Source organism: Chrysoperla carnea, chromosome 1, assembly GCF_905475395.1.
Source record: "Chrysoperla carnea chromosome 1, inChrCarn1.1, whole genome shotgun sequence".
NCBI classification, from domain to species: Eukaryota; Metazoa; Arthropoda; class Insecta; order Neuroptera; family Chrysopidae; genus Chrysoperla; species Chrysoperla carnea.
The window spans coordinates 132,276,932-132,298,694 of NC_058337.1; the positions used below are offsets into that span (position 1 = coordinate 132,276,932).

General features: G+C 32.2%; 2 protein-coding genes across 3 annotated transcripts in view; one reads left to right on the forward strand and one right to left on the reverse strand.

The window, feature by feature from the left end:
* LOC123305921 (lachesin-like) overlaps nucleotides 1–21,763 on the forward strand; it is a 539,350-nt gene that overhangs the window by 135,025 nt on the left and 382,562 nt on the right. The gene's annotated exons all lie outside the window — the stretch shown is intronic.
* Nucleotides 16,119–17,021, reverse strand: LOC123305922 (ring-infected erythrocyte surface antigen-like). Its single transcript, XM_044887760.1, has 2 exons — nucleotides 16,628–17,021; nucleotides 16,119–16,330 (listed from the first exon to the last, which is right to left on the reverse strand). The coding sequence occupies exons 1-2, from the start codon at nucleotides 17,016–17,018 to the stop codon at nucleotides 16,134–16,136; spliced, it is 588 nt and encodes a 195-aa protein (XP_044743695.1). The 5' UTR covers nucleotides 17,019–17,021; the 3' UTR covers nucleotides 16,119–16,133.

Here is a 21,763-nt window from a genome sequence, read left to right on the forward strand (position 1 = left end):
CACCCTTCTCTGGTTCCATCCATGTTCGGAACACTTGTTATGGGTGAATGTCCATCGATGTCATCGAATGAGTATCAATCATATTGGATAATGCACTCTGACACAGACCTTTCGTACCAGTTACAGAAGTTTTGGGAAGTTGAAGAATTGCCTGTCAAAACTCCGTTGAACCCAGAAGATGTTAAATGTGAGGAACACTTTGTCAAAACTCATCGCCGTGATTCCGATGGAGCTTATATTGTACGATTGCCATTTCGTAATGGTGAAGCTCCGGAGCTAGGTGATAACCGTGTCTCTGCACTAAATCGTCTAACTAAATTAGAAAAACGTTTAGAAAAACAGCCTACGTTTAAAGATTTGTACCATGCAAATCTTCAAGATTACCTCAGTTCTGGTCACATGGTACTTGCCGAGAAGAACTCGTCTTATGTTTTGACCCATCATGGAGTTACGAAAGATAGCTCCACAACTAAAGTTAGAGTTGTATTTAACCCTGCTGAGAAAACCAACGCCACCTTCCCTTCTTTAAATGAGACTTTATTAGCCGGTCCTAAGCTTCAAAACAGTATTAACGATATTATTTTGAATTTCCGCTTGCACCGAGTTGCTATCACAGGAGATGTAAAACAAATGTATAGAGCCATCAAATTGGATGCAAGAGATAGTAAATTTCAGCAGATATTGTGGCGTTTCGATCCCTCTCAACCTGTACAACAGTATGAGATAACCCGTGTTTGTTTTGGCATTACTAGCTCGCCTTACCATGCCCTCCGTGTGATGAAACAATTAATTCAAGACGAAGGATTTAAATATCCGACTGCTGCTAAAGTTCTAGAAACTGACATGTATATCGATGATGTGTGTACCGGAGCTTCCTCCATTGCTGAAGCCCGTCAGCTACGTGCCGACTTATCTGCTTTGTTATCGACGGCTGGGTTTGAGTTAAGAAAATGGGCAAGCTCTCATGCCGTCGTTCTAAGTGACCTACCTCACGAATATAAGGAAAAGCCTCACAAATTTGGTGACATTGAAACTATTCAAGTTCTTGGAATTCAATGGATATCTGAGGATGATGTATTTTGCTATCGAATTGAAACCATCCCTAATTGCACCACTAAACGCCAAGTTTTATCACAAATTGCCCGTACCTATGATTTACCAGGATTTTTGGGACCTGTAGTTATCTGGATGAAGATATTAATGCAAAAAATCTGGCTACAAGGAATCGACTGGGATGATCCTTTACCGTCTCGTATGATTGATCAATGGAGTCAGTTTGCCAAAGAAATGCCTTGCCTTCAAACCATCAAAATTCCACGTGATATTCTCGACACTTACATTCATCCACCCGAGCTTGTTGGGTTTTCTGATGCCTCTAGCTCTGCAATGGCTGCTGCTGTCTATTTGCGAGTCGTTTGTTCGGATCAACGCGTGTTGATAAGCTTGATCCGTGCTAAAACTAAAGTCGCTCCAGTAAAACCAGTCACTATTCCCCGCCTTGAGTTAAATGCCAGCTGCATGCTTGCTAAGATTATAGAATCTTTATTGCCACTCCGCACTCGTCTTCATATAGAAAAGCTTTACCTCTTTACAGATTCAATGGTAGTTTTGTCATGGCTACGAACCCCTGCTCATCTACTCAAGGTTTTCGTTGCTAATCGTGTTGTTAACATTTTAGATCGGACTTTACCATCTCAATGGTTCCATGTTCCAACAGCTGATAACCCTGCCGATATTGCCAGTCGTGGCTGTATGCCAAGTCAGCTTGTAAATCATAAGTTGTGGTGGTCAGGTCCCGATTTTTTGCGCGGAGATTTTTCTTTATGGCCAAGCCAAGAAGTAGCCTCGGTTCCTGACCTGCCCGACCTAAAAGAGGTTGGTCCATCATTGATAGGCCATGTTACAGGTGGAGATGATGGTGTTGTTCTTCTTCTAGAACGTTTCTCATCTCTTGTTAGAGCCAAGCGAGTTATAGCATGGATATTGAGATTTAAGAAAAACACTTCGCTTCCCAAGGAACAACGTAATTTCCAGTGTTTATCTGTCGCCGAGCTTCGAAACGCCGAAATAGTATTAATAAAAATCACTCAACATTTTTATTTGCCACACGAAATAGATTCTGTCCGTCAAGGAGTTCGATCTAAATCGTTTCCCTCTTTAACACCTTTTCTCGATAATGATCTCCTCAGGGTGGGGGGTCGTTTAGCCGAAGCTCCAGTGTCATATGATGCTCGCCATCCCTTTATATTACCTGCCAAATGTCATCTTTCTAAGCTCATTGTGGAACATTTTCATATTACCAGCCTACATGGTGGTAATAAAATTGCCCAGTGTCTTATCCAACAATCGTATTATATCCCTCGGGTGCGTGAACTTGTTCGTAAAATCATTTTCAAATGTACTCGTTGTGTCCGTTTTATTGCCAAGCCTAATCAGCCATTTATGTCCAGTTTGCCTGCGTCACGTTTCGTTCAAGGTCGACCCTTTGTTCATACTGGGGTAAATCTAGCCGGTCCATATCCCATAAAAGATGGATCTCGACGAAATAGTCCAATTAATAAGTGTTATTTTGCCCTTTTTGTGTGCTTCTCAACGAAAGCTATTCACCTTGAGCTATTATCATCTCTCTCTACTGACTGTTTTCTTGCCGCTCTGGATCGTTTTATTGCGAGAAGAGGTTTGCCCAAAACTATGTTTTCGGATCGAGGTACGAACTTTGTAGGTGCGTCTCGAGTTCTGGAAGAAACTTTTCAATTTGTCAGAGAAAATAGTAAGATTTTTTCGGATTACCTTTTGGGACGGGAAATCGAGTGGGTTTTTAATGCTCCAGCCAACCCGTCAGCCGGTGGTTTGTGGGAAGCCGGGGTAAAGTCGGTTAAACACCACTTAAAACGTCTCTTATCTGATAGAGCCTTGCTATACGAAGAATTGTGTACCCTTCTTGCGCGCATCGAGGCCATCTTGAACTCACGTCCGTTAGGTATTTCTGCCTCTTGTCCCATTGACGATATTTCTTGCCTAACTCCTGGTCATTTTTTGATCGGAGCCCCGTTATTGTCCCGCCCTGAACCAGACATTACTAATGTACCCTCCAATCGTATCCCAAGGTGGGACCTATTGCGTCAAGTGTCCCAACATTTCTGGAAACGGTGGTCCCGTGAATATCTGCACACTTTAATTCAACGACAAAAGTGGTGGGATCACGTTGAGAATGTAAAAGTGGGTGATGTCGTGGTTATCATGGTCGAAAACCAGCCCCCGATCAAATGGCCATTGGCAAGAATTACTGCCCTGTTGCCGGCGAAAGATGGAGTAGTTCGCATCGTTAAGTTGCGAACTAGTTCCGGCCATCTCACCCGACCCGTTCGTAAATTGTTGATACTCCCTGTCCTTCCGTAACCTTATACAGTCCACTTAGTGTTTCCTGTGTCCCGTTTCCTGTTAAATGTTGTCCCGTGCTTATTTTAATTTTAATTTCGAGTTTTGTAAAAGTGCCAAATGCTATCGCTATAGCATCTTTATTTGTGTTTGTAATTGTTTTAAATATGGTTTGCCAATCGCCGATTTCACAATTGTCTAAATGGTTAAAGGTGCAATCCATTGCAGTTGAAAAATGTTCATTTTGGTGGGGGGTAATGGTAATCTAAACGGAAACAGTCTGTACAATAACATAAAATCCTTAAAGCACACCTACACAACGTGCATGTTCAATCAGATAGATATTTTTATGATGTCAAGTTGGTACGAAAAAAAAAAGATAATAAGCATTTTCAAATTCTCTTTTCTCTTCTTGAATTTAAAGATAATGTTGTAATATTTTAGATACCTGAAATACATATTTATGACAAATTATGTTGTAAGTATCAATATCAATGGAAGGCAAAGAAGATAATTATGTATTTTTTTTTTTTTTTTTGCATAATACTATTTCTGAATTGTTTTTCTTACTGAATAAATTAAAATTTTATTTAATTAAATTAGGTATTAAGTTATAATCTATACGCTAATTAAGGTTGATCGGAAAGAAGACTGCAATTTTACAGTAAACTTTGTGTTTTTTTATTTAACAGAAATTTTAGAAAATTTAACAGAAATCTGTAAATTATTGATTTACATTTAGATAGCCAATAACATCATTATCTTGGTGGACTAAAATTTGCATGAATTTTTTATATTTTTAACTCTCGAACTACCAAGAAAAGCTTGCGAGGATGCCATACCAAGAAGGTCTTAACAGATTAGGAGATAATCCAAAAAACCAACAATTAAAGGCATTGACCAGCTACAAGGGAGGGCGAATCGCCAAAAGCCTGTTGGGTGAAGGAGCTGATATCAGAGTCATCGTAGAGTAACTCACAGGGCATGATAACCTGAACAAGTTCCAACATCAGATTGGAAAAAGACAATCTCCCGAGTGTGACAGATGCGGAGAAAATTCAGAAGAAACATAGCTCCACTTTCTCTGTTACTGTCCGGCGCTCATAGTCGAACCAGAAGAAATTAGGAAACTCAGCGCTAGGCAGATCCTGGGTTTCAGTACATCATGCATCAGTTGGTTATAATAGCCACTGAAAAGCGTAGCGGGGATAGAGTGCCAAGGTCTATTTGGCTAGGTGCTCTGAACCATTGCTTCGAGGCCCGATGCTCGAGCATGGCCTCTAACCACCATACCCATACCCATACCCAACTCTCGAACTAAAAAAACGGGGTTTTATAAATTTGACCGCTATGTGTGAGCTTGTCTGCCTGTCTGTTTGTCTATCTGTGGCATCGTAGCGCCTAAACATATTAATCGATTTTGACTTTTTTTGTTTCGTTTGAAAGGTAATTTAATGGAGAGTGTTCTTAGATATGTCTCCAGTGCGAGTTTAGGGTTCCGTACTCGAATAATTGGTCGAGGTTTTTTTCATTTTGTAAATTTCACTTGTTATTGAAGATATTTACAAAGCTTTTGGTCTTACTTTTATTTTATTTCTATTTTAACGTAATGTACGGGATTAAATTTATAAAATTAGAGGTTTTTTTAGTAGTTTTTAGTCTTTAGAAGATGGAGCAACATTATCGAAAAAGTATGACTTGATTCAACAATTGCTATTCACAGCAAGTTAAAATTCCAATTTTTAATTGCATGAAAATCCTAAGTCAGATTTAAAAAAAATTATTTTAATTCGTATGAACTAGCAATTAATAATATATCTCAAAAATTTAGTTTTTTGACTATTACATTGCTTTAGTTAACGATCATCCCTAATTAAAAAAAAGAGAAAAAATAATACTCGATGGAAAAAAGAGTACTTTTTTTATAACTTTCGGTCCAAAGAGGAGGGACAAAACAGTAATTTTGAAGCGGGCAAAGAGATATCTTCGACCTCAAAATTTAATGATTGCAACAGTATTTGTGAAAAACTCAACCTCAGACAATAAGTCTGTAAGTCCAGGTCCAAGGGGGATGACCATCTCTGATCTCATCCCTTCTCGATAAACCTATGGAAAGTGACGCCTAGATCATAATTTCGACGTATTTTTCGATCTAAGGACTTGCTTAAAAAAGAAGAAATATATTTTACAAGATTGTAAAGGTATGTGTTTCTAGAAATATGTGAATTTTATTTTGAATTTTTTCGTAAATTCAATAGATTTTCAGTGTATAAATAGGTTATTCACCTGTTTGATTTATTTTGAATAAACATTCTTGTATTTCTATAAATTCGATGTAATTTAAATAAATATTTACAAATATAAAATCAGTATTCAAAAAACCGATTGAAATCATTAAAATGAATAAAAGATATTTGTAAAAATATAATAGGATGGACTTGATATATATGGACTTGAGAGGTTCTATAAACATCAATAAAATGAAAAATAAAATGGATGGATATTTTAAATTTTAAATCATTTTTATTATTTGAACTTTCTTAATCCATTTGTACTTAAACACAATTTGAATATACTACCACTTCAAAATAATATGCATAGGTACTTGGTGATTTAATGTAATTCATACTAGCAGTTATGACTGGAGCCAATTCTCGCTCGTTTCGTTGAATGATCCCGAATTTCTTCAAAAGAAAAATGAATCTTTATTAAAAGTGTTCCAAAATGTATGCCAGATGTAATTCTGATAGAAAACGCAATTTTTATACCAGGTATATATGAAATATATCAAGGTATATTAAGTTTAGTCCCAAGTTTGTAATACCTAAAAATATTGATGCTACGAACAAAATTTTGGTAGAGGTGTGCATAAAATCATCTCATTAGTCCATTTCCGGCTGTCTGTCTGTCCGTCCATTAATACAAAACGAATTGAGATATTGATCTGAAATTTTTATAACGTGCTCAGGACGAAAAAAGGGGACCATTTGATGAAGCTACTTAGACTAAACTTGTGATAAAAATATGGTGAAATTAGTAAAAATGAATTTAATTATTTACTGCTCTAATATTTTCACTCTCAAATATCGTTCAATAATTACGCAATCAAACTATTTTTAATTAGCTAATGCAATAAAAAATAAATTTATATAAAATATTGCAGAGATTATGATTTACAAAGTTAACGAATATTTAACACGCGAAATATTTGACGCATGTGTAGAACGCGTGAGCAAATTTCTCATCACAAACGTTTAACGGGTTGGCGCGAGTGTTGACGGTTTAAAATTTACATACTATTTCCCTATACCATACGAATGAGAGATTTTAATTGGATTAAAACATCCTGTAACATTTAAATTTATGTTATTTAATATATTTAAATAATATTCAATTTAATATTTATAAATATTCCTATAAGTGACGAAAGGAATAAAAAGCTGGAATGATTCGAAATTATTCTAGAGTAACGAGTAAAGGAGGAGGTGCTAGTAAGTAGTTAGTATGGAGTTGTACTCATTTAATAAAATCGATCAACAGATCTGTACAGTTTAGATAGGTTGATCGTTTGTTTTTTAAAATGTAAATGAATAAATATAAAATTTTACAAATACATTACAGATATAATACATATAGATGGGCCGTAAAAAGAGGTGAAGACGCGATGAAGAACGGAAGACACGTATAAATACTGGAAGCATGTTAGAAAATTCTTATAAGGTCCGTTGAATAAATAGCAGGTACCTCAATTAATTTCTACGAGGAGTGTAATTGTAACTAATAGTTACGGTTTTACAAAATATCTTATCAATTTTAAGCCCAGGTACAGTAAATGTAAAATGTAACATACTATGTATAATTAATGTTTATAAATATATTTTCTTTTGCACAGTAATTTCTGCCCATAATGACCAGTCATCATAATGATTTTTGCACTTTTTGGGTCAAAACTACCTTATATACTGAGTTTCATCGAAATCGGAGATAAAAAATTTCGCGATTTTTTGCAGTTTTTTTAACGGGTACCCCTTTGAAACAATCGAAATAATCAAAATCATGAGCAAAACTTCAAAATTTTCAAAAAATTTAAATCCATAAAATTGTGAACAAAAAGGGAGGATAAGTGAGGGATTTAACGTGATAGTCTTTGCTTTTAAAGGAGAAATTTCCCAGCAAAGCGGGCGGGTATCTGCTAGTAAGATACAAACAACCTTAACTCTAAGTCGAAAATTGTTTGGGCGCTCGTACTACGTGAAACGATTGGGATCTCGTACAATATGGTTTATCACCACACTTAACCATACTTTTTTTTTTCTTTTAGGTACTTTATATACTACGTTTCAACATAGTAGCAGTAGTACACACAAACTATGGAAGTCTGAATGGCTCACTGTCAATTTATGAGAATATTACACTACACTAGCTTAGGTTTGCAACTGTTGAAAAACTCACTAGTTCACTTTCAACAAGTGCACTTGTGACTTGTGGCATTATGGAAACGAACCTTTTTGAAGATCTCAGTAGGTGATCACTATCCTTCAATTAGACACTACGACACTACCGAAACTGTCTGGAATTATTAATAATTATATGTCCGGATTTAATAATAATATGATAATGTTTATAATTTGTCTTATGTAGTTCGTTCAAAATTTTCTTTAGTATTATTAAAAAAATATAATGCTTTAATGGTTGATGTTTTTCTTTTGCATCTGTACATTTCTACAGTTTATAATGACGTTGTAATTAGAAATCTGCACATGACAAAATACGTTTAACATCTTCAAAAGGGTTCGTTTCCATAATACCACAAGTCACGAGTGCACTTATAGAAAGTGAACTAGTGACTTTTATAAAAGTTGGTTTTATACTTGTGGGTAGTACATATTAAAAAATAAGCTAGTGTAGCGCCTACTTTCTTATAAATTGACAGTGCGCCATTCAGGCTTCCGTAACAAACACATGATTGCTTTGCATTGTTTCGTTATAAATAATTGTATTTCAAAATGCTGTGTGTTACGAATACACGGAAGCTGTGTACGTTACACGAACTCTTCAATTCAATTATTAGATGATGACTGACTACTACATACTATAATGTTACAATCGTAGAGCACTGAGAGACGTAGATGAACGTAGTACGTTCGTTCAGTGACGGCTGTTAAAGCTTTTAATTAAATTTTCTTTAATTTCTGTTTTATACAACTTTTTTTTCTTTTTTTTTTTTTGTTGTGTACCATGTTTGTATAGATTTGTCCAATAAATTCAATACTTGAGATAACTTAATTTATATATATTTTTGGTTTTGTTAATTTGGAAAATAAATAAGAAATATATTGGACAAGTAACAAAGTTAATTGTTTAAATACACAGTTGACTAGTTAATAGTTTAACCTATTAATTTTAAACAAGTAGGTTTTTGCTTTAAAATTTTCAAATGGATGGTAAACCACAAGCCCAAGCTAAAATTTTTAAAATGATCATCAGGAATCATATTGAACAAGTGAAAACAAAAAATTGACTGAGTTAATTGTTGAAATACCATGCATAGTCAGTGTTGATTTCTTTATCACATTACACATACAAACATGTGACACATACATAACTGATAATCAAGTATAGTACATATTATAAAATTTCCGCTTAATTGGCGTCCTCACGGGTAAACAGTGATGTTTACGAAAAAATGTTTCAAACAAAAGTTGTTTATTTTTTGATAAGGAACATTTTTTACGTTTAAACTTTTGTTCTATCTCTAACGGTTTACAAGATGGGTCCTACGGACTCAAGACCCAATTGACCTATGATGCTCATTTAAGAACTTGACCTCACTTTTTACGTCCTGAGTACGCTGTAAATATTTCGGCTCGATATCTTTTTTCGTTTTTGAGTTATCGTGTCCACAGACGGACGGACGGATGGACAACCGGAAATGGACTAATTAGGTGATTTTATGAACACTTATGACAAAATTTTTTTCCTAGCATCATTATTTTTAAGCGTTACAAACTTGGGACTAAACTTAATATACTATGTATATTTCATATATACATGGTATAACAAGATGAGTACAGTTGAGAATATGAATATCATACCCATAGATGTCTCCCTCTGCACCAGCAAATATAATCGATATGCTGGATTCTAATTCTGCATAAGTATTTGAAGCGAATTAAATGATTGCCGTACAGAAATAAATCACGTAAGGTTACAGAAATTGATGGGAAATCAAAATTTTTGTTTAACTTCCGGTACCGAATTTATCAGATTCATTACTGTACTGCATTAATGTACACAACAGTGTACAGTACATAATACTAAGACATTGTATCTATATATACATAGTGGCCCATTTTAATTTATTATAGCTAAAATATTGTTTTGTTGCTATCCAATCAAAGAATCTCTTATACAACTTTCATAGGAATATCAGTTTCTGAAATCAGATTGAACCTAGTTGTCCGGATTGCTTTACTAGTCAATTTAGATTCTAAAAGGTAAGAAATAGAATTACACTTTAAATTAGAAAGTTGATCCTTATAAAAAAGCTAACATTTTTTTTTTTAATTTAAAATGTCCTCTAATGCCCCTGACTACATTTGGCTAAAGCATTTTTCTGTAGCTGGCTTATAGAAAAAATAAAATGAAAAAACAACTTATTTTTAATCCACATTTCTTCCGAAAGCTAAAGATTTTCGAAAAAATGTTAGTTTTTTAAGAGGCTCAACTTATAAATTTAAACTGTTATCATAGTTATTATATGTCTTACTTTTTAGGATCCAACATTCAGAAAACTTGACCTAATTTGATGTCAGAACATGTTGACCTACATCAAACTCTTCAAATTTTTTTTTTATTGGTTAAGTATAAAACGAGCTATTACCCATAATATATTAAAATGGTGCACCCTGTATATATAGTCAATGGACACACACAACTGCAAAGTTATTTTTTTGTAAAGTTATTTTAAAATGCTCGATATTTAACATGCAAAGGATAGGAATCCATTCTATTTCAAAGATGTTTTTAGCCGCCACTGTATTTATAATATTTTTAGAGTAAAATTACCTCGTATCATTCAGTCGTTTTATTTTACAAGAAACAACTCATCGCGCTCAAGTAAGAAGAGAATCTAAGATGCGATAAATTTATTCTCTTTTTATTTTTCATTTTTCTGTGTACGATATTTTATTTCAATGTACTAGTTAGTACTAATGGTATATATCTACAGGATGTAATTACAAAATATACAACGAGTTAAAATAATTCTTAGCTAACAAGTGGAAATAAACAATTGACTAAGTTAATTATTGAAGTACTCTGCATACACAGTCTTGAATTCCAGTTAAAAAAAAGGTTAAAAAAAAAATTCCAATAAAATTTTAAACAAATCTATTGGATGTGTTTAACATGAATTGAGAATCTATAGACTTACTATTTAAAAACCTACCTTCAAAATTTTTCATCTCTATTTTTTATACTTTTTTGAGAAAATAGAAACTTTACTTTGCTCTAATTTGACCCTCACGGGAAAACAAAATTCTTTGCGAAAAAAATGTTTTAAATAAGGTTTTGAGGATAACATTTTATAACTCTATTGATAAGGAAAAAATTATATTTATGAAATAACGGACAACGTTAACATGTGAAGATCTATTGAATTTTCGAGCTAGAAACAATCTTACTTAGAAACAACCTGATGGAATGTGTTTCTTAGGTGTCAAATAAATTTTTAATTCAATGAAAACGATCAATGTTAAAGTTCACTTAAACAATTAGTCAATAGGAAACTTGTCAAATAATCGAAAACATGTATAACGTATACGTAATTCAAGTTGCGCATTTATTAATTTTGTAATTCAACTTTAACATAAACCGTTTTATTTAATTAACAATTTATTGCATATTAATACAGTGCAACCTTAATATAACGAACCTCAGTATAACGAATTCCTCGATTTAACAAATTTTTCGCAATCCCCTTGAATTGTCCATAAGAGTCAATATAAAATATACCTCTACATTACGAATATTTTTTGCGAACAGTCTCTTTATAACGAATTTTCAACTACATAAAAAATTTAAATACCTCTAAATAACGAAATTCGTCAATTCAAAACCTTTATATAACGTATAAAGTCCCACCAATATATGACAGTTAGTATGCTCCATAGTATGTAATTCATGTCGCGAGAGGTTCCGACACTTTTTTCCTCTTTATAACGAATTTTAGACCAACTTAACCTCAATATAACAAACCTCAGTTTAACGAATTACTTGATATAACGAATATTTACTGGTTCCCTTCAGATTCGTTATATCGAGGTTGCACTGTAAATAGAAACATTGGCGCCTCTAACTCGTGCCTTACTAAGGATATTTGACACCTTCCATGAGGTTTTAGTAAAATGCGAGCGATATTTTTGATTTTAATTTTTTTGTAACATCTTTAACATTACATTATTATATGCATTTTTGTCTTTCTTGTTTAAAGTAAACTACATTATTATTATTTAATAATAATAATAATAATAAGTAAACTACATGCTTTCAACAAAAAATTGTTAAGGGATTACGATCTAAAAGTTTCTAGTTACCGTACACTCTGTATATCTATCTATATGAATGTATTTAGTGGAATAAAGTTGAAGGCAGATTGAGGACACTTTTAAATGTTTTATTCATTTGATGAAATTAACTAACGGATTTAATAAAATATATATATATATATAGATGTATAAATGTTACGTATAATACAAAAATGAAAACAGAATGAGAATAAGATAAAACAAAACAAAAAATAAAAAGGAATAAAATAAAAGAAATTAATGAAATAAAAAATAATTTAAAGAAAAAAATAAAAAATAAAATAAATTATTATTGTTGAGAAAGAAAGAATTTATTGGATTCATTTAACATATAAACAAGATGTACTAATTAAGTAAAAATACATATTTAAGTAGGGTATATTTGTTTAAAGCCATTAGTTTATTAAGAATTTGCTGTAATGTCCGATGTTACCCGAGTTTGCTTGGATTACCTCTTAAAAATTTAATCTATTTTTTTAACTCCCCAACTAAAAAAAGGGGTGTTTAATAAGTTTCACCGCTGTGTGTGCCTGGCTGTCTGTACGGATGAACTGATTTTTTTTATTTCGTTTGAAAGGTATTTTAATGGAGAGTGTTCTTAGCTATGTTTCAACTGCGAATTTTGAGTTCCGTACCCGAAAAAACTAAAAAATTGCAGATGATATTCAAAATCGGGTCAGTTTGGAAAGGCTTCAAGGAAAAAGATAATTTAAAAGCGAGTGTTCTAAGATGTGTTTCTAGTGCGAGTTTAGGGTTCTGTACCTGAAAAATTTGTCGGGGTTTTTTTTTAATTTTGCAAATTTCACTTTGTTAATATTTCCAAAACTGTCTAAACCATTTTTCTATAATCCAAGAGAGGTTGAGTAGAGATTTTAATGCCCTTCAAAGGTATTGTCTTATCTACCATTTTGCATCGACATTCGCACTTTTAACCTTAATTAGTGGCACAGAATAAATTCACTTCTATTTAAGAGCACATGTTTCAAGATGCAGCTCTGTCAAAAAAGCCTCGTCAGGATTATTTTAGTTTTGGGAGCTTACATTTCCTCTTTAATTGGGGCTACAAACACCGCAATCATTTCACACAAATTTTTCTCGTGCAAATTCACGAAGGATTTTAAAGTATTGTTCGTTTATTTGAGCCATTTTTCAGAGTTCAAAAGTTTCAAAACATTCAGGTTAGTGGATAAATCATTCGTTTTCAGAGCTTAAAACAACGCGCCGAATGCAATTATGTTCTAGATGTAAAATAACGAAGGAAAAGTTAAACCAATAAATATGTATACATATAGTTTAACTACACCAACAACTGATGTATATTTAAATCCTATTAAAATGTAAAAGTTCTCCAAAGTTCTTATCTATTTAACAAGATTAAGTGATCGTTTTTCTTTTACACTTTTTTTGTCATACCTAGACCGTAAGTTTATTTTTTGAGCGTTGTAGAGCGTTTGCATAATGATGAATTACACACGAGTAAATCTTACGAATAATAATATTATGAGGTATAGTATTTTTTTACAGCACAATGAAATACTTTTCGTACTAAAGTGCAAAGTTAATTTTTAAATAGCACATACACTCTAAGTCAAAATAAACGCAAAAATTGAATCATTCACACGTGCATTTTTTGTGACACAGAGTCTATATCCTTCTAAACAAATCACTACCAGATTTCGTTAGCTAGAGAACGTATTAATATGTTCATTTAAAATTCGCAACACATATTGGGCACTTCTTGACCTCGTTATGTTTCTGGTGCGCAACCTATCGGACGCACGTTTCACTTTTTAGTAATGCGTGTGCATAACTGGTTTACTTGTATGCTAACGACAAAGCTTCTATTGTTTGAAACTGAAACATCGTACGTCTTCGCCTTTTTTTCGGGTTACCATATATATTAATTATACTACACAGGACGTATAATAGAAAGGCATCAATTGTTTATAACTGAAAATAACCTGACGAACACAGCACACTATAAAACACTTAAGAAGTAAACTCCAGTCGTTCGACTGGCCTGATACACACAATTTTTTTTGTGACAGTTGCTATTATTTAGTTTTTGTTTTTTTTTCTAAAATCACAAAAGTTTGTGTATAACTTTCTCAAAAGTTTAAAGAAATTAAAATTTGTGCTGTTATTCTTATTTTAATCATTATACGTCATTATTCTTATGGCGCAGGAAAAACTTAACTTTACACACTAGTGAAACAAACTACTTTAATAAAACAACATAGTAATGTTTAACTAATAGCTACACTATGCTTGCTTGTGTTTTAATATTCTAACATGTATTGAAACAAAACGATCTTGTTAGATAAGTTTTATTGATTTTAAACGTGCTTTAAGAGTCATGTTTGTGCATCGACACTTCTAAAATGAACATTAAAATATAAAGCTTTAGTGTTGCAGTTTTTAATCATATTTCTCTCGACTGTAACAAAAGTTATCGAAGCTATGATAATACAATATGGAAGATTTTGGTGATATTGAATTACAAGAAGTGGTACTCATGTTTGGAGTATTTGCGTGCTCACCTAAAATTTCCTCTCTATATATAAATCGACGTGTTTTCACTCAAAACAATAACCACATTAGATCAAGGGTTATTGAGGGTGGATACTTTTGAAATAAACACACTGTATAAAATCTCAGGCGATCATACATCTGTTGCTTTTTTGGAGTGATATTTCGGCCCACAAAATTTGTTTTACTTTTGTAAAATAAAAAAAATTAATGAATAAGTTTTTATTTTAATAACTTATTTTTTTTTATTAATTTTCAAACAATTTTCAATATTATTGCATATTTTTCTTTATCCATTGCACAAAAGGTTTAACTTGAAGGTATACATCTGGCATCCATCTCACACAAACGTGCACACCGTATGATACAAGCCCTACCAGTTTGTTGTAATTATAGATGACAGGACCACCAGATTCAGCCTAAAATAATATTTTTGATAAGAAAATCCAGGAAAGTAGCAAACAGTGGCATTAATACCACATTGATAGAAGTATCCAAGACAAATTCTTCGTAAAAATTTCTCAATAGTAAAATTATTGAGTAATGACAATGGAATTGGTATAATTGAAAGATTCTTAAGAACTGAACGGTGTTTGCCTCAAAAAAGCTATGCCAAGATTGACTTCCAAGTAGGTATAAGTGGAAACGTTTGGGTGAATCTATTTTCGAACTTTTATACAAATAATTCTTACCACACACTCATCATAAAATGGTGATCCAGCGCACATTTCTGTCTCATGAATAATTTTTACAAAATGTAATAGTCTCTCACAATGTCCTTTTCCTACAGTGCGCATTGTTATCTCACGCAAGAATCTACTTCGGGGTTCCAATCCAGCTGCAGTGTCAACCTTAAATATACCAAAAATATAATCTTTTAGTGACCTTGAATTTAAACTTTACCTTGGGAGTTTAATCAAAATATTAAAGAAAACAAAATAAATTTAAAATACCGTCAATCGACCCCATCCCTGTACTCGAACGTCATTATATGATTCCAAGGAGAAGTCTGCCAATTCGAGTGGAGTCATTTTACTCGGCAATGGTTCTGCTAATATAATTAAACCAACGTCGAAAAGCTCTCGATTAAGATAAAAAAATGGATGAATAATAAGTTTTTGAACTTTATACTGTGTATTCTTGTCATCAATATATTCAACTCCTGGTACAACCCATATATGATTTTTTTTCTTGCTAAAATACAGAAAATGTATAAAAAAACACGAATTGCTACCACTTGTTTGCTGGCAGTCCTCTGTTGAGAAAATTTTGTGCAATTGCAAAGGCAAATATCATACTGGAATACATGCCTTTCAGATGTAGAAGGTCACAAATTGCGACTTGTTAATCATAATATCTACGAAACATTGTAAAACTTTGGATAGTTGGTCAGAATTAGAACTTATAGATTGTCAGATCGTGAAAAAAAAAGAAAAAGAAAAAATAAGCAATTTTGTACAGGCTGTCATTCATTTGAATAAATGACAAGACTGTTAAAATCACTAAAAATTAATTAGCAGGCGGTTTTCTCATGGACAAAGTTTAACAAAACTAATATTGCTTTGTTAAAGTTTGGACGGTAATAACGTAAATTTTTTTCTGATACTCTGACAGTCTAATTTATCATTGCAATATTTTTTACCCTCCGATACAATGAGCAGCTGTTAAAATTGTTGTTGCCGATATAATTGATCCAGCACAATAATGTGTATTGACATCCTCAGTGCCATTTCGCAAGGACACTATTGACGTACTATTACTCTTTCGGCCGCCTGTCATTATTTCCTCTTCAGATGATGATTCGCCTTCGATACGATTACCATTGTGACCAATCACTATAAAAGAACAAAACATGTTGTTTTTAGAATGTCTTTATCGTGTCTGTATTGGGCTTAGCATGATATTGAATTCTATGAGATAATTGTTACACCAAAAATAATTTCGCCGTAGCACTTTTTTAATTTTTTACTCTAGAATGAGATTTTTATTAAAGCAAATGTGTCTTAGCATGACTTTGACCTGTGCCCTTTCGCTTCTTATGCATATAAGTTAGTAAAATCAGTATCTAGTACTTCTTCTCGTGCAATCGACCCTTTTTGACCGAAAATGATGACCAGAGCATAAATAAATACCTTCAGTTCCATATTTGCTCACTACAGCTTTTGAGTATGTTTCTACATTGCTGTCACTGCTGTCGCTTAAATTTGCGCTAACATCTTCCTTCTTTTCTTCTGCGCTCACATTTTCGCTGTTTTCTTCTGCGGTGTTTTCATTTGCGCTTGCAGTTTCCTTGTTTTCTTCGGCGCTAACATTTTCGCTGTTTTTTTCTGCGTTTATAGTTTCGATGTTTTCATTTGCGCTTGCAGTTTCCTTGTTTTCTTCTGCGCTTACATTTTCGCTGTTTTCTTCTACGTTTACAGTTTCGTTGTTTTTTTCTGTGCTTACAGTTTCACTATTCTCTTGCGCATCTGCGTAAATAAAAATTACTGCATAAAATATTGGAATGAAAAGTTGCAGTAACATTTCGACAATTAATATTTCTTGACTACAAATAATTTTCTAAATTCAAATTCAAAACGATTTATTGATTATCTATGGAATAATCAATTTAATTGATTGATTATAAACGCTTTAATTTTACATTTTATTAATTAGATGTTGCAAAATTTGTAGTGCAATACGTGCTATCAAAATGTGTAGCGAAGTGCTGAATTACTTCTATTATAGTATAAGTGCTCAGCTAGTTACGTTACGAAAATGTTGATTTCAGATCGCTTGGATTATGAATATTACTCTTTCGTTATAGAAATTAGGTAGATATGAACTAAGATCATTAATAAGTACGCATCTCTTCTCAACAAGTGAAAATGCTGATGCTGATTTACAAATTCCCATGATACTCGCTGATAATGTAACTTTCTATAGGTGAAATAATTCTAAGGCGTCGTGGAATTATTGCAAGAAGCTGTTAGGTATTATAAAGTACCAAAAAAGGTCAGCAAAAATTGTCTGGGAACATGCTAACGGAAAAAACTTACTTAGCGGGAACATACTAACATATTAAAATAAACCATGTATTTTTACAGGCTATAAACTATGTGTGTTCTAAATTTCATCTAATTTTGTCCACTAATTTTTGCTTGAAAGAGCAACAAATATCCAGACAACCAGACATCATCGACAATTGTGAGTTACTAAAATAAAACTCCGATCTGAGCCATAGTTTGGCCTAAGATCTCTATAGAGGATGTTGTAGACGATTTGCTATGGACGGATGTTGGATTGTTCCACTTTTTCGAAAATTATTCAATATTTTCAGAAAAAGAAGTCATCACACGTTATTCGATTCACCGAAATACCGAACCGGCAAAAATGGTGGCTCATTTTAGGTGAAATTTCATTTTATAGTTTCGCAAAATTGCACGCAAAAGTGCAGTACCAAAAAACATACCGGCGATATTATCACTTAAAAGTTACGTTGTTCAATTTAAATTTATATCTAAATTATATAATTACTGAAACAAATTGTGTTTATTACTTTGATATTTATTGTCGTTGGTTGAACTAAGAGATCAAACAACGTATATTATTTAAAGTCTATACTACATGAACGTATATAATATATATGGTAAATACAAAACTAATTACGTTTGGCATTATTACGTTAGCTAATTAAATAAAAGCCCTCGGTAATTAATAAGCATTCCAATACTATATGTATACACATGTAGTATGGAATGTAATTATTACAATTATTCTATTCAGAGAAATGAAACAACTTATTTTATGGGTGAGAAAAAATGGTTGAGAATAAAATTGACAATTTTTGCGAAGTTCCACGGTGTCAATTAGTATGAATTGTTATTGATTATTAATTTTCAGAAATCGGGCGTGGCTTAAACTTCTTTGTGGGTAGTATTTCTTGTAAGAGAGGCATTGTTCTCTTTCAAGCGACTTGGAAAGATGTCCCCCACAGGCTCCAAATTCGACGGTATCTTTTTGGCCTCTTTTGTTATTCGATAAGTATAATACTTTAATAAAAATATTTAAAAAAACAAGTCGAAACAAATTATTGACTGAGTTAATTGTTGAAATACCCTGTATAGAAAGTGCTGAATATCAGTGCTTGCATTATTTTTTTACAATGAATTAGAATTAAAATAAATTTTTTTGAATTAGAAGAGTTCACAACAATGATGGCGGCTTTTTGGTCGCTATTTATTTTGTTTTCGGAAATTTCGAAAATATTCAAGAGTTTTTCCAGATTTTTTCTTTTGTTTTTCAAGAATGTTTCAAAAGACCACTAGTTGAAGCTAGCAGCAAATTATCAACTATCTATTCGCACCGTGTGTGAGTTTTATTGGAGGCGTTTCCATGGTAACCATACACTACTTTAATTATAGAATTGTATAGATGCATATATAATTGTATGAATTGCATTTATGACTTACATTGAAAATTTAATATTATTGTCTCACAAATTTAAATAAATAATTATGATAATTTGAAAAATAATATTTGTGCAATTTGATTTCTTACTTTCACAATTTTTAATGCATTAAGTTTAATTAATTAGTGTTTTTCAATAATTTTAATTTGAAATTTTCTATAACGCGTTAAATTTTTCACTGGAAGCGCATTTATTGTCCCTACCATGACTACGCACACAACGAATATATTATAGTTTTGTCCTTATTTCTGCCCTCACGGGTAAATAGTGACGTTTACGAAAACGAGTAAACACGTAAAAATGGAAAACCGAAAATGGGCTTGTAACGTGATTTTATGAACACCTATAAACTAACCTCCCCCCATTTTTAGTCGAGGTGTACTAAAGAAAATTGCATATTATGTTGTATTAGTTGCAGATAAAAATGTTATTTCATGCAGAGTCAAGAATTGGAACAGTGGTTGAGGGTTCGATTCCCAATTCAACTGTGTAGTTTTTATTTAAATTTATTTTTTTTTGTGCTTCCTTTAAAATACATTTTATAAGTGGGAAGATACATGTCATGGGTATAAAGAGTTTGTATCCATATCAGATACTCTTTTTACAATAATAATTTTATGCATAGTCCATGCAAATTAGACATTAATAAATCCAATAGTTCCAGTTTACCATAGCACGTCCATGGGAAATAGCCACGTTTTCAAAAGGAGTAGGAACATTTACCTATAAAATTTCAAAGTAGCTGTAAACAATATTCTTATTGGATGGGATCCATTTATATATATTATTATATTTTTTTGCAATTTTCTTTTAATAAAGGCAATTTTTTTACACAAATTTGTTAAAAATGGTCCAAAAATATGATATTTATTTTTAAAAAAAATCTATTATTTATGAAGAACGAGCTTAAAAAAAGCTGGTTAAAATAATACTTGAGCTTTTATTTGTTTCATTTTCTTTTCATAATTTTATTTTTGAATTCGATATCAAAATCCTAAAAAATCATCAAAAATCGAAATATTTATTAAATTAAAAAACGTACAACTTTACGCTGAGAAATTATTCGTTTCCGAATTTAAAGAAAATACATGAATAATCATTTGCTTATTTGCTTGGAGTAACAGGAACTTAACTCAAACGAAGCATCCTATATATTCTCAGCATATAAAGTCTTTAGAACATTATTTAAATAATATTCTCATTTAAAACAACTTGGAATAGAGAGGATAAATAAAATGTAAATAACAAACCAAAAACCACATGATCTACGGTTGGTCAAATTCATTATTATACAAAATTAGTGTATAAAATTATAGACAGAATGTCCCAAAACACTTAAGAAAAGCAGAACAATAAAGAAGATACAATTATAAGCAAAAAATTCCATTGCAGTTCTTAAATCAGATGTAACATTACCCCTGATAAACCTTCATCGAGTATATATGTCCAAGAGAGCAGAGTTGAAGCAATCACCGGAAATGTACTAATTAGATGATTTTATGAACACCAATACCAAAATTTTGTTCATGGCGTCAATACTTTTAACCATTACAAACTTAGGACTAAACCTAGTATGCCTTGATATATTTATGTATTGTATAAACATTAATAAGTAAAGCTATTACATCACACGATGTTTAACGAAAATTCTTTCTTCGGGCGTTTTCGATTCTCTTTTTTTAAAAACGTTATGAATAACAAGAACTTTTGAATAACAATGCTTTACACAAAACAGAATACTAAATTACTCAAATAATCGAAATAATGTAGAGATGAAGATCGCCAGTACTTGCCTGGCTGCTTCGCGTTGTCTTTCATTTGGGTACCAAAAAACCTCTATCTAAGTGAAATCAATCAAAGCAAGGCAAGGCGTGGAGAGGCGAGATACTAAAAGTCTTACATGCACCTTCACGTTTCCCGGCTGACCTCGTGCAACTACGTGGGACTCTAAATATTTTCGGGGAGCTCCCTGTACAGAAGTTTAACTTGATACAACAACACACGTTTATTTCCAAGTTTAATAACTTTTCGTTTAAATTTAATCATTATATATGTATTAAATTTTACATAATCAAACAATTATATATACATTTATATAATAAAGTGAAGTACCGGATTCTGGGCAAAATATTAGCAATGCAGAATACTTCCTGTCTGTGTTTAACCACTGACTTTATTGGTGTTTATATGAATGTAACAAGTGTTTTATTACATCAGATATGAAATTATTACAGTTTTATTTTATTCATCTAACTATTTTCGAATTAATTCTACAGTTTCTTGCCAAAAAAAGGTAAGAAATACTTTGAAAAATAACGACTTGAGGATTGTTTTTTTTTACACAATTTGGAACTTAACATTGTATATTCTATCGATAAAAGTTGCAAGATCCATAAATGTCGTTAGAATTGTTGATATATTTTGACGAGATATACTACTAAGGTCTATAAAAGTCTATGTACATAAAATTCTCTGCCCTTGTCATTTCAGAAAAATCTTTACTCTATAATTTATGTTCCAGAGAACACTTCACATTCACTTTAATCACGACATCTGTTCTCTAAAAATCTTACTAGTCCACAAATTTGAAAAACGTATGTTTTAAATTTTGATGATGAATTATGTTGTACCTTGACGATCTAAGAGGAAAAGTAAGAGAGAAATTTTTCGATATCTGGCGTGGTTTTCAAAATATTGAAAATTGAAATGTTTATTTAAATATTCAGCTTTCGATATTTCGAAAACGAAGGCAGGTATCGAAAAGTTTTATTATTATTTATCTAGAATCATGAAGTGACAAAATTCATCAATACAGTTA